The sequence below is a fragment of the Rhinopithecus roxellana genome, chromosome 12, assembly GCF_007565055.1.
Source record: "Rhinopithecus roxellana isolate Shanxi Qingling chromosome 12, ASM756505v1, whole genome shotgun sequence".
Taxonomy (NCBI): domain Eukaryota; kingdom Metazoa; phylum Chordata; class Mammalia; order Primates; family Cercopithecidae; genus Rhinopithecus; species Rhinopithecus roxellana.
In genome coordinates this window covers 134009333-134025754 of record NC_044560.1, presented here as the reverse complement: position 1 = coordinate 134025754, position 16422 = coordinate 134009333, and the positions used below count along the sequence as shown (strand labels likewise).

The following is a 16422-nucleotide window of genomic DNA, read 5'->3' as shown; positions in this document are numbered from 1 at the left end:
TTCGAGACCAGCCTGGGCAACAGCAAGATCTCCATCGCTACAAAACATTTTTAAAAATGTAAATATTGGCCGGGCGCGGTGGCTCAAGCCTGTAATCCCAGCACTTTGGGAGGCCGAGACGGGCGGATCACGAGGTCAGGAGATCGAGACCATCCTGGCTAAAACGGTGAAACCCCGTCTCTACTAAAAAATACAAAAAAAAACTAGCTGGGCGAGGTGGCGGGCGCCTGTAGTCCCAGCTACTCGGGAGGCTGAGGCAGGAGAATGGCGTGAACCCGGGAGGCGGAGCTTGCAGTGAGCTGAGATCTGGCCACCGCACTCCAGCTTGGGCGACAGAGCAAGACTCCGTCTCAAAAAAAAAAAGTAAATATTGAGCGAAAGGGTCGATGGGAAATGCAGTTCTCTACAGACAGGCGTTCAATTTGGGTCGTTGAGAGCACTGGAGAGCCAGAGAAGGCTGTGGAGCAGGGAAAAGAGAAACATTTTTGTTCCTGAGGGGCTAATTGGAGTTGTAGGGGCTTATACAATTTTTGACAGCCCTTAGGTATTAAAGTAATTATTTATTTATTTTGAGACAGGGTCTTGCTCTGTTTCCCAGGCTGCCTCGGACCTCCTGGACTCAAGTGATCCTCCTGCCTCAGGCTCCCCAGTAACTGGGACCACAGGCATGCACCACCATGCCCAGCTAATTTTTAGTCAAAACAGGATCTTGCTATGTTGCCCAGGCTGGTCTCGAATTCCTGGGCTCAAGCCATCCTCCTGCTTCAGCCTCCTAAAGCATTAGGATGACAGACATGAGCCACAGTGCCCAGCCTTAAAGTGAATATTTAGAGTGAGAAAAGGAAACCCAACAAGTTAGGTGAGAAGAACCAGGTGTCTCTCTTGGAAGAGATCTTAAGGCAGTTTCCCAGAAATTCATAAAAATGTTCTCACATTGCAACCTGGTTCCCTCTGTCCACCAAAAGCATTCTACAACCCCCAGCAACTCACAGCACACAGGTGCACCTGCAAGTGAAGAGCCCTGCCGACCAAGCGTCCTTAGTCTCTCCTCTCTCTGCCCCTCAGGCTCCCCCTTTCTCTCCCTGTCAGACTCCCCGACTTATCTCAGGAAAACATAGTGGTGGAAGTTACTTCTGGGCAGTGATAGCGCATCCGGAAGGATGTCAGCAAGTGACCCTATCGCTGTGGCTTCCCCTTCCTCCTCTGAGACATTGTCTTTTTGGGGACCTTAAGGGCTGCTCCTGGTTTCTCAGTGATGAGTCCTGGCTCCACTGTGGTTCCTTTTTGTGAGTGAAATTCCCACCTTCTTCTTCACCTCTGATTTAGCCTCTGTCCCCTGGGCTCCAACACCATTTTCTCCTCATCCTCAGCCCTCTCTCTTGCTCTGGTTGCTCCAGATACATCTCTTCTGTAAAAAAGAAAATTTTTTTTTGAGATGGAGTCTTGCTCTGTTGCCCAGGCTGGAGTGCAGTGGTGCGATCTCGGCTCACTGCAACCTTTGCCTCCTGGGTTCAAGCGATTCTCCTGCTTCAGCCTCCCAAGTAGCTGGGATTACAGTTATGTGCCACCACACCTGGCTAATGTTTTGTATTTTTAGTAGAGATGGGGTTTCACCGTGTTGGCCAGGCTGGTCTCGAACTCCTGACCTCAGGTGATCCACCTGCCTCGGCCTCCCAAAGCGCTGAGATTACAGGCATGAGCCACCGTGCCCAGCCTTATATATATGTTTTTAATTAATAAAGCAAGCTGCCAGGTACAGCAGATCACGCCTGTAATCCGAGCACTTTGGGAGGCCGAGGCGGGCAGATCGCCTGAGGTCAGTTCGAGACCATCCTGGCCAACACGGCGAAACCCTGTCTCTACTCAAAATGCAAAAATTAGCTAGGTGTTGTGGCAGGTGCCTATAATTCCAGCTACTTGGGAGGCTGAGGCAGGAGAATCGCTTGAACCCAGGAGGCAGAGGTTGCAGCAAGCCGAGATTATGGATTATGCCATTGCACTCTAGCCTGGGAGACAGAGCAAGACTCTTGTCTCAGAAAAAAAAAAAAAAAAAAAAAAAAAAATGCAGGTTCGTTGGCTTCCCGCTGGCCTCATGTTCACCCCTTGCCAATTATGTGACTACTACTTTTTATTTTTTTGAGGCAGGGTCTCACTCCATCACCCATACTGGAGTGCAGTGGTGTGATCGTAACTCATTGCAGCCTCTAATTCCTGGGCTCAATCGATCCTCCTGCCTCAGCCTCCCAAGTAGCTGGGACTACAGGTGCATGCCACCCTGCTTGGCTAATTTTTGTATTTTTTGTCGAGATGGGGTTTTGCCATGTTGCCCAAGCTGGTCTCAAATGACTACTTCATTTTTAAGCCTAAACTTTCTCATCTGTTTGGTGGGAATCATACGGGGGTGGGGGGGTTAGCGGGGGAGGGGCAGTTGAGAATTCAGTGCAAGTTCAGGTGTCCACAGGGCCTGGCAGAATGTAAGCCTTCGATCACTGGCACCTACTATGTTACTGTTTCTATTATCAGGTGCCTCTACTTCTGTATTGTCAACCCCAAGTTGGGCTCTGCCCCGTGATCTGCCACCTCTTTAATAGAACCACCTGGGGCATGTCTGAGCTGAGCCCCAAGCCCCACTCCTCTGCCAGTCAGATGGGGTCAGGACTCTGGGATGCCCTCCAAAAGGCTCTCAGGAAGACGCTGAGTTCTGGCTGGAGTCAGAAGTGGAGAGACTTACAGGAGGGGCACAGAAGGAAAGCTTTCCTCTTAAATAGAGGTGTGTATTTGTGATTCTGCCTGGCTCGTTTCCATTCATCCTTCATGCTTCAGCTCAGCTAGCCCCTTCCTTAGGAAGCTCTCTTGACCTCCCTAGGCAGGGTTGGTTGCTTCCTCTGGACTCCCAGGGCCCTCTAGGATTCCCGGATTCCAGCCTTGATCTGTACCCTTGCTTCCCTCATCGCAGCCCTGACCACTCTGGGCTGTCTTTTTTCTTTCTTTCTTTTTTTAGAGATGGGGTCTCACTCTCTCTCCCAGGCATAGCTCACTGCAGCCTCGAACTCCTGGGCTCAAGCAATCCTCCGACCTCAGCCTCCCGAGTAGCTGGGACATCAGGTGTGGGTCACTCTCGTGTCTGTCTCCCAGTTAGACTGGGAGCCCCATGAATGCATGGCACAGGACCGTCTCATCATTACCGAGTCTCCAGGATCATCCAGCGAGGGGTCGGCACAAAATGGGCATTGAACAAAGATTTGGTGAGTAGCTAAGGATCCCCACTCTGTCCACGCGGGCACAGGGGACACCTGACCCTGTGGTGTCCGCTGTTCCCACTCCAAGGCACACGACTTGACGAATGGAGCGAGAATTGGATTTCAGTTTGCCCCTTGCTCCGTCAGCCACGCGCCCTGATGCAGTCCACAACCTTAGCCGCTGTGCGCGGTAGGGGGCGACTCCTCGGCCTGAGAGCAGAAAGGAAAGTTCAGATTCCTCTAACATAGTGAACCAGCCTTGCAGGAGGACGAGAAGGAAGGAATGAGGGGAAGAGAGGACTACCTCCACCTTTTCTATCCCGTTAGTCTCCTGGGTCTGGGAGCGCTGGGCTCCACCCTCTCTGAACTAACACCTGGCAGTTGGGCGTGCCTCAGTTTCCCGGAGGCGGGGCATTCCTCCGTCGCCGCCCCCCACCTCCCCTTTTTCCTCTTCCTCTTGGGGCTTCTGCAGCCGCGCCTCTAGCACTCCCGGAACTGAAACTAGGTGCCAGACTGTCCGGAGGCGGGGGCCACGTCAGCGGGGCCACCCCGGGCTCGCGGGGTCCCAGCGAGCGCCATGCGGAGGGGCGCGCTCCTAGCGGGCGCGCTGGCCGTGTACGTCGCGTACCTGGTGCTGGGCGCGCTGCTGGTAGCGCGGCTGGAGGGGCCGCACGAAGCTCAGCTCCGAGCCGAGCTGGAGACACTACGGGCGCAGCTGCTGCAGCGCAGCCCGTGTGTGGCGGCCCCTGCCCTGGACGCCTTCGTGGAACGAGTGTTGGCGGCCGGACGGCTGGGGCGTGTCGTGCTTGCCAACGCTTCGGGGTCCGCCAACGCCTCGGACCCTGCCTGGGACTTCGCCTCTGCTCTCTTCTTCGCCAGCACGCTGGTCACCACCGTGGGTACGTAAGCGCCGCCCCGCAAGGCGGCGAGGACCCGGGATCCCCACTGCATCCTTACCCCCTGAGGACCCCAGAGCCCTCACGAATACCCTTATTCCAATCCCCTCTGGGCTTCGGATCCCCCGAAAAGACCCCCGTGAGGACCCGGGACCCACGCTCATGATATCCGCTCTGCTCCGGGAGCCCAAGTCCGAGCCCTTCCTTCCAAGTAGGAAACACCCAGCTCCCCTTTGCAGAGAGCAGCTGGGACCCCGTTCCTCGGTCTTTTTTCTTTTTCTTTTTCTTTCTTTCTTTCTTTTTCTTTTTCTTTTTTTTTTTTTTTTGAGACAGAGTCTCGCTCTGTCGCCCAGGCTAGAGTGCAGTGGCACGATCTCGGATCACTGCAGCCTCTGCTTACCGGTTTCAAGTTATTCTCCTGCTTCAGCCTTCTGAGTAGCCGGGATTACAGGCACATACCACCATGCCTGGCTAATTTTTGTATTTTTAGTGGAGACAGAGCTTCATCATGTTGGCCAGGCTAGTCTCGAACTCCTGACCTCAGGTGATCAGCCCGCCTCGCCCTCCCAAAGCGCTGGCATTACAGGCGTGAGCCACTGCACTGGGACTCCATTCCCCGGTCTTAATCCTCCTGGTGACCTGGGTCTGTCCAGTCCCCTCTAAGCCTAGGACTGTCCTCAGAGATCTCCAGCAAGGTCCTAGGATCCTCTGCCCTCCAAGGGAGATCTTTGCCCCCTCTGGACCCAGACCTCAACCATGCCAGGACCCCTGACTTTATCTCTAGTCTGGGTCTGCCACCCTTGCCATGTCTCCTGACCCTCCAGATATGTCTTTCTAGGAAACCCCCCTGGAGAAACCCCATCTCAACCTTCTCCTGACCCTGGCACCCCAGCGAGGACCCTAAATCTCCAGACATCTCAGGGTGTCCTCACTAAAGACCTCCCTCCCAGCAGAGATTCCTCAGCAAGGACCTGGCACCCCCATCTGGGACTCCTGCCCCTCTGGACCTAGGCCTCTGCTCCAGACCCTTGTCCCTCTCCTGGCCCCACACTCTCCAGCAGGCAACTCTGACCCCAGACACAAAACCCATCCCTACGTACCCCACCCCATCTTGACATCTCCCCCGTATGGGGTCACCCTCAGTGCAGGGTTTTCCTCCCAATAGGGATACCACCTATTCCCTCTGGACCTGGGACTCCCAATTCAGCAGCCCCAGCTAGGGATGTGTCAAAAGGACCCACAGTGGAGGAAGCCCGAGTTTTGGGAAACCCTGAGAAGCCAGACTTGGGAAATCTCTTTGTTGCCAGGCTCTGCTGCTCCCCCAGCCCCTTCTCAGCCCCCAGACTTCCTCTTTATTTCTTTGTTGGGGATTTGTTGAGGAGAGGAGGCTGGCGCAGGGCTAGCCCAGACTCCTAACTCCCCCTCCCGACCAGCAATAGGGGGCAGCTTTTGCTTTTGGTCCCCTGGCAGCAGAGCTGGGGGACTTCTCATTAGCTGACCTCCCCTGGGGCCTGACCACACTGCCAGGGCGGCCCGACCTGCTTCTGAGCTTCCCTGGGTCATGTGCGCACTTCCTGCCTCTTCCCCGATCCTGGCTTCTGAGAAGTCATCCCTGGCAGGGCAGGTGAGGGAAACCAGACACAGTCAGGCACAGCCTGGCCACATCCCTCCTCAGCCACGGCTCATTGCCAGGCTTCAGTGTCTGCCCCCATTGCTAAATGGAGATAATAACACTCCCCATTTCCCTGTAATAGCAATAGCCTGACAGAGGACTTGCCAGTGCATGCTTTAACTCACTTAATCATCACAACAGCCTTGTGAGGCAGGCACCTTTATAGGCTCTATATTTTTAGCCATGGAAACCGAGGCCTAGAGAAGTTGGGTAACTTTCCCAAGATCACACAGCAAAGATGGCATAGAGTGGAGATTTAGTCAAGGCCATCAGGCTGTAGACTCCCATGCTGCTAGCCAACAGACCACACTACTTAGAAGAAGGGTGCTGTGTGTGTTGTAAAAGAAAAAAAAATATGCTAACACTTGTTAAAAAAGGAAAGTTATTGTGGTAGAGGAGAGACCATTGCAAAGGCAGAGAGACAGAATACAGCAAACACAGCTGGAGATTTATGGCTAACAAGTAGAATAAGGGAGTCAGTGGCTAGAAGAATACTAAGAGGAGAGACACTGGGGTAGGGGGATTCTTGCTAAACTCAGCTTAACAAGATTCTTGCTAAAGACAGGCCAAGGACTTAGATATCAAGAGGGGCTAGATGAGGGCCAGGTGTAGTGGCTCATGCCTGTAATCCCAGCACTTTGGAAGGCCGAGGTGGGCAGATCACCTGAGGTTAGGAGTTTGAGACCAGCCTGACCAACATGGTGAAACCCCGTCTACTAAAAATACAAAAATCAACCGAGCGTTGTGGCAGGTGCCTGTAATTCCTGCTACTCGGGAGGCTGAGGCAGGAGAATCACTTGAACCTGGGAGGCAGAGGTTGCAATAAGCTGAGCTCATGCCACTGCACTCCAACCAGGGCAACAGAGCGAGACTCTGTCTCAAAAAAACAAAAAACAGGTCGGGTGAGGTGGCTCATGTCTGTAATCCCAGCACTTTGGGAGGCCGAGGCTGGCGGATCACCTGAGGTTAGAAGTTCAAGACCAGCCTGGCCAACATGGCGAAACCCCATCTCTACTAAAAATACAAAAATTATCCAGGCATGGTAGTGTGTGGCTGTAATCCCAGCTACTTGGGAGGCTGAGGCAGGAGGATCACTTGAACCTGGGAGGCAGAGGTTGCAGTGAGCCGAGATCTCGCCCCTGCACTCCAGCCTGGGCCTTAGAGCAAGACTCTGTCTCAAAAGAAACAAACAGGCCGGGCACGGTGGCTCAAGCCTGTAATCCTAGCACTTTGGGAGGGTGAGACAGGTGGATCACGAGGTCAGGAGATCGAGACCATCCTGACTAACACAGTGAAACCCCGTCTCTACTAAAAAAAAAAAATACAAAAAAGCTAGCTGGGTGAGGTGGCGGGCGCCTGTAGGCCCAGTTACTTGGGAGGCTGAGGCAGGAGAATGGCGTGAACCCAGGAGGCGGAGCTTGCAGTGAGCCGAGATCCGGCCACTGCACTCCAGCCTGTGCGACAGAGCGAGACTTCGTCTCAAAAAACAAACAAACAAAAACAAAAACAAACAAAAAACAAAAAACAACACACACAAAAAAAGAGTGGTGGATGAGGAATTTGATCAGCTATCGGGGCGGGTGGCTTGTAGGATTCTTGCTAAAACTGGGCCTACTTAAGGACTTAGGAGTCAGACTGAAGTGTGGTCAAGGAGGGAGTCTTTGTCCATGTGAAGCGCTGGTAATAACTGATGTTTACTGAGTTAATGTTGACTGTTTTCATTGTGGGCGAAGCCTTGAATACATCTGGAGAAATGGAAAACCAATTAAACGTGATTCAGAGAGACCTCTTCCCACAATGCCCTTCGTTTGGTCATAGACCCAAGTCTTGGCCCTGGAATTGATCTGGGCAGCCTTGCTGCACTTGAGGCAGGAGGAAGCGGGTAGTCCTACCCGGAACTGGGAATCGGAGAGAGGAAGTGAGCATTACAATCCTTGTAACTCTTTCCACGCTCTTGCTAGGTGCTATGCCCTATCCCAACCTGGTAGGATTACTACCACATTTGAGGAAGGGATTGTTTGTTGTTTTTGAGACAGGGTCTCGCTCTGTCACCCAGGCTAGAGTGCAGTGGCGCAGTCATAGCTCACTGTAGCCTTGACCTCCTGGGCTTAAGTGAGCCTCCCACCTCAGCCTCCTGAGTAGTTGGAACCACAGGTGCATGTCACTGCGCCCAGCTAATTTTTTTTTTTTTTTGTAGAAGGTTGTCTCCCTAGGTTGCCCAGGCTGGTCTCGAAATCCTCCTAGGCTCAAGCGGTTCTCCTGCCTTGGCCTCCCAAAGTGCTGGAATTACAGGTGTGAGCCACCTTGCCCAGTCAGGAAGGTACTGCTTAACGAGCCCATTTTTGCAGAATAGGGAACTGAGGCTCAGAGGGGAGGAGTCATTTGGCCAAAGTCATGCAGGGAGTAAATGGCAAAACACTGTTTTGGACTCAGCTCTTTTAAATAGTTACTTGAGGCTCACAGGCCCCATGCTTTTCAAACTCTTTGATTTGTCTATTTATAAAGATTTCCCTTTTTAAAATTATTATTATTTTTTATAGAGATAGTGTCTTCCTATGTTACCCAGGCTGGTGTTGAACTCCTGGGCTCAGGTAATCCTCCCACCTCGGCCTCCCAAAGTGCTGGGATTATAGGAATGAGCCACCTCACCCAGCCTATTTATAAGGATTTCATGTCATTTGCAAACCTGCCAGGCTGCTGGAGTTTCCCCCATCAAAAACCCTTGTATTAATAAGGGTTGGAGTCATACGTGATACACCTCAAATTACAGTTGCTTAAATAAGAAGTGTATTTCTTGTTCACATTCCAGGTAGTCAGTCCAAGTGGTACTGCATGGTCAGAGACCTAGGGCTCCTTCTCAGCAAAACCCTGGTGTTCCTGCCTAACTCCTCTGCGCAACTTCCATTCCCAAGGTTGGTCCAAGATGGCTGTGTAGCTCCAGCCTCCATGTCTGTGCTCCAGCCAGCAAGAGGAGGGAGGAAAGAAGGGAGACTGGCATCCCTCGCTCCTTAAGGACCCTTCCTGGAAGTTGCCTGACTCTTTCATGAATACCTCCGTGACCAGAAATTAGTTGCAGAACCACACCTGGCTCTACAAGGGGGAGGGAATGTCCTTATTCCAAAAGGCCATGTATCCAGCTAAAACCCAGAGGGAGCCTTTTTATTATTATTATTACTATTATTTTATTTATTTATTTTTTTTGAGACGGAGTCTCGCTCTGTCGCCCGGGCTGGAGTGCAGTGGCCGGATCTCAGCTCACTGCAAGCTCCACCTCCCGGGTTCATGCCATTCTCCTGCCTCAGCCTGAGTAGCTGGGACTACAGGCGCCCGCCACCTCGCCCGGCTAGTTTTTTGTATTTTTAGTAGAGACGGGGTTTCACCGTGTTAGCCAGGATGGTCTCGATCCCCTGACCTCGTGATCCGCCCGTCTCGGCCTCCCAAAGTGCTGGGATTACAGGTGTGAGCCACCGCGCCCGGCCTATTGTTATTATTATTATTATTATTTTTTTTTTTTAAAGTAGAGATAGGGTCTTCCTACGTTGCCCCGGCTGGTCTCAAATTCCTGGGCTCAAGTGATCCTCCCACCTCAGCCTCCCAGAGGGCTGGGATTACAGGTGTGAACTACTATTGCCCAGCTGGAATCATTTCTTTTCCCAATTTTTTTATTGTAGTAAAATATACATAACATAAAATGTACCATCTTAGTCATTTTTAAGGGTACAGTTCGGTGACATTAAGTACATTCATATTGTTACCATCATCACCTTCATCTTTCTTTTTTTTTTTTTTTTTAATAGATACGAGGCTGGCCATGCCACACGGGAGATGGGAGATGGGAGATGGAGTTATTGCTCAACTCAAATCACTCTCCACCACCATCCATCTCTAAAACTTTTTTTTTTTTTTTTTGAGATGGAGTCTTGCTCTGTCACAGACTGGAATGCAGTGGCACAATCTCGGCTCACTGTAACCTCCGCCGCCTCCCGGGTTAAAGTGATTCTTCTGACTCAGCCTCCCTAGTAGCTGGGACTACAGGCGCAAGCCACCATGCCCAGCTAATTTTTGCAGTTTTAGTAGAGATGGGGTTTCACCATATTGGTCAGGCTGGTCTTGAACTCCTGACCTCATAATCTGCCCGCCTAGGCCTCCCAAAGTGCTGGGATTACAGGCATGAGCCCTGGCGCCCAGCCTCTGGAACTCTTTTCATCTTGCAGAACTGAAAAAACCCATTAAACCCTAATTGCCCATTCGCCCCTTTCCCTAGCCCCTGGCAACCACCATTCTACTCTCTGTCTCTGAAGTTGACTACTTTGTATAGAATAATACAGTGTCTGTCCTTTCATGACTGGTTTGTTTCACTGAGCATAATGTCGTTAAGGTTCATCTATGTTGTACCGTGTGTCAGAATTTCCTTCCTTTTTAAGGCTACATAACATCCCACTGTATGTATAAACCACATTTTACTTATTCATGAATCCGTAGATGGAAATGTGTTGCTTCCGAGGTTTCGTTATTGTGAATAATGCTGTTATGAACATGGGTATACAGATATAGATATCCCTTTGAGACCCTGCTTTAGGTTCTTTTGAGTATAAAAAAACGGGGCTGGGCGTGGTGGCTCACACCTGTAATCCTAGCACTTTGGGAGGCCGAGGCAAGCAGATCACCTGAGGTCAGGAGTTTGAGACCAGCCTGGCCAAAATACTAAAAATACAAAATTAGCCGGGCGTGGTGGCGCATGCCTGTAGTCCCAGCTACTCGGGACGCTGAGGCAGAAGAATCGCTTGAACCTGGGAGGCGGAGGTTGCAGTGAGCCAAGATCGCCCCATTGCACTCCAGCCTGGGCAACAAGAGCAAAACTCCGTCTCAAAAATAAACAAATTACACTTTGCCAAAGTGAGTCAGTCCCACCGACACCTGAATTCCCCTTGATGATATTTCTGCTTACAGAATTCATACCCACACCGAGCTTACTGTATTCCCACAGTCCTCTGGGAGCCCAGGGGGACTTGTCACACCTATTTTCCTTTTTTATTTTTATTTTTTTGAGACAGGGTCTCACTCTGGAGCACAATGGTGCAATCTTGGCTCACTGCAACCTCTGAGTCCTGGCATTAAGCGATTCCCCCACCTCAGCCCCCAAGTAACTGGGATTACAGGCATATGCCACGATACCCGGCTAATTTTTGTACTTTTTGGTAGAGACAGAGTTTCACCATGTTGGCCAGGCTGGTCTTGAACTCCTGACCTCAGGTGACCTGCTCTCTTGGCTTCCCACAGTGCTGGGATTACAGGTGTGAGCCACCGCGCCTGGCCCATTGTCTCACCCATTTTAGAATAGGGCAAACCGAAGCTCAGAGCCAGGCAAGAGCCTGCACCCTTCATTCTTTGTTTTGACAAGTACTAATCGAGTGCCCACAGCAGTGGTGAAACACACAGAACCTCCTGCTTTGCTGAACTGGCAGCCTATGAGAAGACAGTAAACCATAGAGCACGCTAGAAGGTATTAAGTGCTGGGGCCGGGCGCAGTGGCTCACGCCTGTAATCCCAGCACTTTGGGAGGCCGAGACGGGCGGATCACGAGGTCAGGAGATCGAGACCATCCTGGCTAATACGGTGAAACCCTGTCTCTACTTAAAAATACAAAAAACTAGCCGGGCGAGGTGGCGGGCGCCTGTAGTCCCAGCTACTCGGGAGGCTGAGGCAGGAGAATGGCGTAAACCCGGGAGGCGGAGCTTGCAGTGAGCTGAGATCCGGCCACTGCACTCCAGCCTGGGTGGCAGAGCGAGACTCCGTCTCAAAAAAAAAAAAAAAAAAAAAAAAAGAAGGTATTAAGTGCTATGGGGAAAAAAAGCGTTGGGTAAGAGGATGTTACCATTTACGGTGGTCAAGGGAAGGCCTCACTGAGAAGGTGACATTTGGATGAAGAAGACCTGGAGAGGACAGTGGGGAGCATTCTTTGGGGAAGGAACAGCCGGTGCAATGGCCGTGGGGTGGGAGCGTGCTGCCCTGGTGGACCCTGTGGGGCTTCACGGGTCATGATGAGGACTCTATCCTTTTACTTGAGTGAGATGGGGCCAGAGAGGGGCTCTGGGCAGGGCAGGGGCATGACTGAACTCAGGTGTTGGCAGGCTCTGCTGGCTGAGCAGATTGCAGGGGCTGGGGTTGGGGAAGGGAGACCCAGGAGGAGGCTGCTGTGGTGGACAGGACCAGGGTGGGGGCCATGGGACTGGGTGGGGGAGAAGTAAGTGGGTTCTGGGCTTCACTGACAGATGGAGTGACAGATGAAGTAATAGGCTTCACTGACAGATGGAGTGTGGCACGAGTGACGAGGGCGTCAGGGATGAAGGCAAGGCTCTTGGCCTGAACATCGAAGGACAGAGGTGCCATCACCTGGGACAGGAGGGAATGTGGGGAGAGGCAGGTTTGGGATGAAATCAGGTCTAGATGTGTGTGTCCACAGATATCTGGGTGGAGGTGTTGAGTGGGCAGAAGGATTTTCCCTGACTGGGTCCTGGGGGTTAGATCTGTAATTCCAACACCTTGGAAGGCAAAGGCAGGAGGATCACTAAAGCCCAGGAGCTCAAGACTAGCCTGGGCAACAGAGTAGGACCCCATCTCTACAAAAAAATTTAAAATCAACTGGGTGTGCTGGACAGTGCCTGTAGTCCCAGCTACTTGGGAGGCTGAGGTGGGAGGATCACTTGGGTCCAGGAGTTCAAGACTGCAGTGAGCTATGATGGCACCACTGCACTCCAGCCTAGGTGACAGAGTGATCCCCCCATCTCTAAAAAGAAAAAGATTTCCCCTTTACTCTTTTTACTCCCCTAGGCTATGGGTATACAACACCACTGACTGACGCGGGCAAGGCCTTCTCCATTGCCTTCGCACTCCTGGGTGTGCCGACCACTATGCTGCTGCTGACCACATCGGCCCAGCGCCTGTCGCTGCTGCTGACTCACGCGCCCCTGTCTTGGCTGAGCACGCGTTGGGGCTGGGACCCCCGGCGGGCGGCCTGCTGGCACTTGGTGGCCCTGCTGGGGGTCATAGTGACCATCTGCTTTCTGGTGCCAGCTGCGATCTTCGCCCACCTCGAGGAGGCCTGGAGCTTCCTGGATGCCTTCTACTTCTGCTTTATCTCTCTGTCCACCATTGGCCTGGGTGACTACGTGCCCGGGGAGGCCCCTGGCCAGCCCTACCGGGCCCTCTACAAGGTGCTGGTCACAGGTGAGCTGGGCAGCTAGGGCAGGGCTTTGAGGAGGACCTAGCCCTGTCCCTGGGGGAGTTAAAGGCACACAGTCCCACTCTGGGACTTCCAAAAGGGATCTAATCCCACCCCGCAGGGTCCAGTAGAACCACGGCCCCGCCAGGAAGATCTGAGCCCCAGGATGACCTATGCCCTTCCTCCGCCTCCACAGTCTACCTCTTCGTGGGCCTGGTGGCCATGGTGCTGGTGCTACAGACCTTCCGCCACGTGTCCGACCTCCACGGCCTCACAGAGCTCATCCTGCTGCCCCCACCGTGCCCTGCCAGCTTCAACGAGGATGAGGACGATCGGGTGGACATCCTGGGCCCCCAGCCGGGGTCGCACCAGCAACTCTCTGCCAGCTCCCACACCGACTATGCTTCCATCCCCAGGTAGCTGGGGCAGGCTCTGCCAGCCTTGGGTGTGCCTGGCCTGGGACTGAGGGGCCCAGGCGACCAGAGCTGGCTGTACAGGAATGTCTGCGAGCACAGCAGGCGATCCTGAGGCCTTGCCGCCCACCGTCTCTCCTTTGTTTCCCAGCATCTGGCTGGGATGTGAGGGGCGGCACTCCCTGTCCCCATGTCCCGGGCTCCACTGGGCACCAACATGACCTTGTTCTCCGTCCTTTCTCTCATCCTCTTTACACTGTGCCTCTCTGGCTCTCTGGCGTTCTCGCTGTCTCTGTCTTTTCCTCTTGCTGTCTCTGTTTCTCATTCTCTTTCATGTTCTGTCTGTGTCTCTCAATTAACCACTCGCCAATTGCTGATTCTACTGGGCTCTGGCCTCGGACCTCATTTCAGGCACCAGATTGGTCACTACACCTTGGACAAGTGACTGACCCTCTCTGAGCCTTGATTTCCTCAGCTGCCAAATGGGGAGAATAGACGAATTCACCCCTAAACCCCTCTTGTGTGCTGGCCCTGTGCTAGACAGTGCTGGAGATATAGTTGGGGGTGGAGAACTGCCCTTATGGAGCTTGCAGTCCAGTGAGGTGGACAGACCTGTCCCCAGACAGTGATGGCCCAAAATGGGCAGGACTTTAATGGAGGAGGTGAGGTGATAAAAGCACAGGCAGAGTGGTCAGGACTGAAGTCGGAGAAGCACAGGGACTAGGCCCAATCCAGCCTAGAAGGTCAGAGAGGACTTCCTGGAGGAAGGGACATCGAACTAAGACCTGAACTATGAGAAATAGGTGGGAAGAAGTTGTACCTGACTCATTTTTCTCAGGTGTCTCCAGGGAGCAGGACCCATGGAGGGAGCCCTGGTGTAGGCCTAGGCAGTAGACTCTTCCTCAGCAGCCTGGCAGGCAGGAAACGGACATAGGACCCGAGCCCAGATCTGAATGGCACAGAGGTGCTGCCCGTAACCCTGACACCATTGTAAGAGCTGTCCCCATTTGTATGTTGTGCTAATTGTATGTTGTGCCCTGGGTCCTGAATCATCCTTGTTGAGCTCAAATCCCAACTTAGCCTTATCTGGCCTGTGTCCTTGGGCAGTCACCCTACCTCTCTGATTTTGTTTCCTTATCTGTAAAATGGTGATCATCATAATACAACTTCAAAAGATGATTTCAGGCTGAGTGTGGTGGCTCACACCTATACGCCCAGCACTTTGGAAGGCTGAGGAAGGAGGATCGCTTGAGACCAGGAGTTTGAGACTAGCCTGGGCAACACTGTGAGACCTTATCTCAAGAACAACCACAAAATCTAAAACTTAGCTGGGTGTGGTGGTGCACGCCTGTGATCCCGGCTACTCCAGAGGCTGAGGTGGAAGGACCACTTGAGGCCAGGAGTTTGAGGTGGCAGTGAGTTATGACGCCACTGCTGCACTGCAGCCTGGGGGACAGAGTAAGACCCTGTCTCTAAGAAAAAGAAAAGAAAGAAAAGAAAAGAGAAAGAGGCCGGGTGCAGTGACTCAGTCCTATAATCGCAGCAATTGGTAGGGCCAAGGTGGGAAGATCGCTGGAGGCCAGGAGTTTGAGACCAGCCTGGCCATCCATAGCAAGACCCCATCTCTACAAAAATAAACATTTTAAAAAGGGCTGGGGCATTTGAGCTGGGTCCCAACAGTAGACAAGTAGAAAAGGCATGGAGAGGGCATGCCAGGTGGGAGCAGCTGTGTGCAAAGGCCTGGAGATGGAAAAGCATGCTGGCCACCAGCTTCTGACAAGCAGTTTACTGTGAACGGTATGGAGGGAAAGAGGGAAGGAGGACAGAGGGGTGGGCACAAGCACCCCTTAGTGTCCTTAAATGACAAGCGAGGGAACCTGGTCTCTTTCCTGAGGGCCCTAGAGAGCCATGGAAGGGTTTAGAGTAGGAGAGGGTCATGGTTAGGTTTGGGTTTTAGGATGATTCCCCGAGTTGCTCTGGAGAGGTGGAGCAGACGGGGGAGTGAGGCTGGGTGCCTGTGGGAGGCTGGGGCAGGAAGGAAGAGGGAGACGATGGGTCTGGGCTGAGCCGTGTAAGGGAGGAGGGGTGGGTGTGGGGACACTCAGAAGCCAGGTGGACAGGCCATAGGCCTCACAGACTGGAGGAATGCGGCTAGGGAAGGGCCCACAGAGTGGCCAATTATCCCTGAGATGGGGACCTGGGAGAAAGAGCAGGTTTTAGCAGAGATGCTGAGGCTGCTTTAGTATATGGTGGGTGCGAGGGGCAAAAAGGACACCCAGGGGTGTATCAAGAGGTCATGGGGGGCAGGCCAGGCGGCTCACACCTGTAATCCCAGCACTTTTTGAGGCCGAGGCGGGTGGATCACCTGAGGTCAGGAGTTCGAGACCAGCCTGGCCAACATGGTGAAATCCCATCTCTACTAAAACTACAAAAATTAGCTGGGCGTGGTGGTGCACATGCCTATAGTCCCAGCTACTTGGGAGGCTGAGACAGAATTGCTTGAACCCGGGAGATGGAGGCTGCAGTGGGCCGAGATTGCACCACTGCACTCCAGCCTGGGCGAGACAGAGACTCTGTCTCAAAAAAAAAAAAAGAGGTCATAGGGGCTGGGCATAGTGGCTGTCACCTATAATCCTAGCAAATCCTAGCACTTTGGGAGGCCAAGGCAGGAAGATTGCCTGAGCCAAGGGGTTCAAGACCAGCCTGAGCAACATAAAATACAAAAAAATACAAAAATTAGCTGGGTGTGGTGGTGTGCACCTGTGGTCCCAGCTACTCAGGAGGCTGAGGTGGGAGGATCACTTGAGCCTGGGAGGTCAAGGCTGCAGTGAGCTGAGATTGCACCACTGCATTCCAGCTTGGGTGACAGAGCAAGACCCTATCTCATAAAAGAAAAAAAAAAAAAAGAAGAAAATACTTATATTGGATATACTATGTGCCAGACATGATTACAAGCCCCTGATACATTCTCTAGATTTTA

General features: G+C 52.7%; 1 protein-coding gene across 1 annotated transcript; it reads left to right on the top strand.

Moving 5' to 3' along the window:
• The first annotated feature begins 3443 nt into the window (after positions 1–3443).
• Positions 3444–14617, top strand: KCNK6 (potassium two pore domain channel subfamily K member 6). The gene is made up of 3 exons (XM_010385711.2): positions 3444–4138; positions 12639–13034; positions 13226–14617. The coding sequence occupies exons 1-3, from the start codon at positions 3817–3819 to the stop codon at positions 13447–13449; spliced, it is 942 nt and encodes a 313-aa protein (XP_010384013.1). The 5' UTR covers positions 3444–3816; the 3' UTR covers positions 13450–14617.
• Positions 14618–16422: the final 1805 nt, after the last annotated feature.

What these genes read in the sequence shown, in the direction of transcription:
- KCNK6 (XM_010385711.2), top strand. Translation starts at nt 3,817, where the DNA reads ATGCGGAGGGGCGCGCTCCTAGCGGGCGCGCTGGCCGTGTACGTCGCG. An exon ending in CACGCTGGTCACCACCGTGG is followed by an intron (nt 4,139 to 12,638) that starts GTACGTAAGCGC and finishes TTACTCCCCTAG; the next exon opens with GCTATGGGTATACAACACCA. An exon ending in CTACAAGGTGCTGGTCACAG is followed by an intron (nt 13,035 to 13,225) that starts GTGAGCTGGGCA and finishes CCGCCTCCACAG; the next exon opens with TCTACCTCTTCGTGGGCCTG.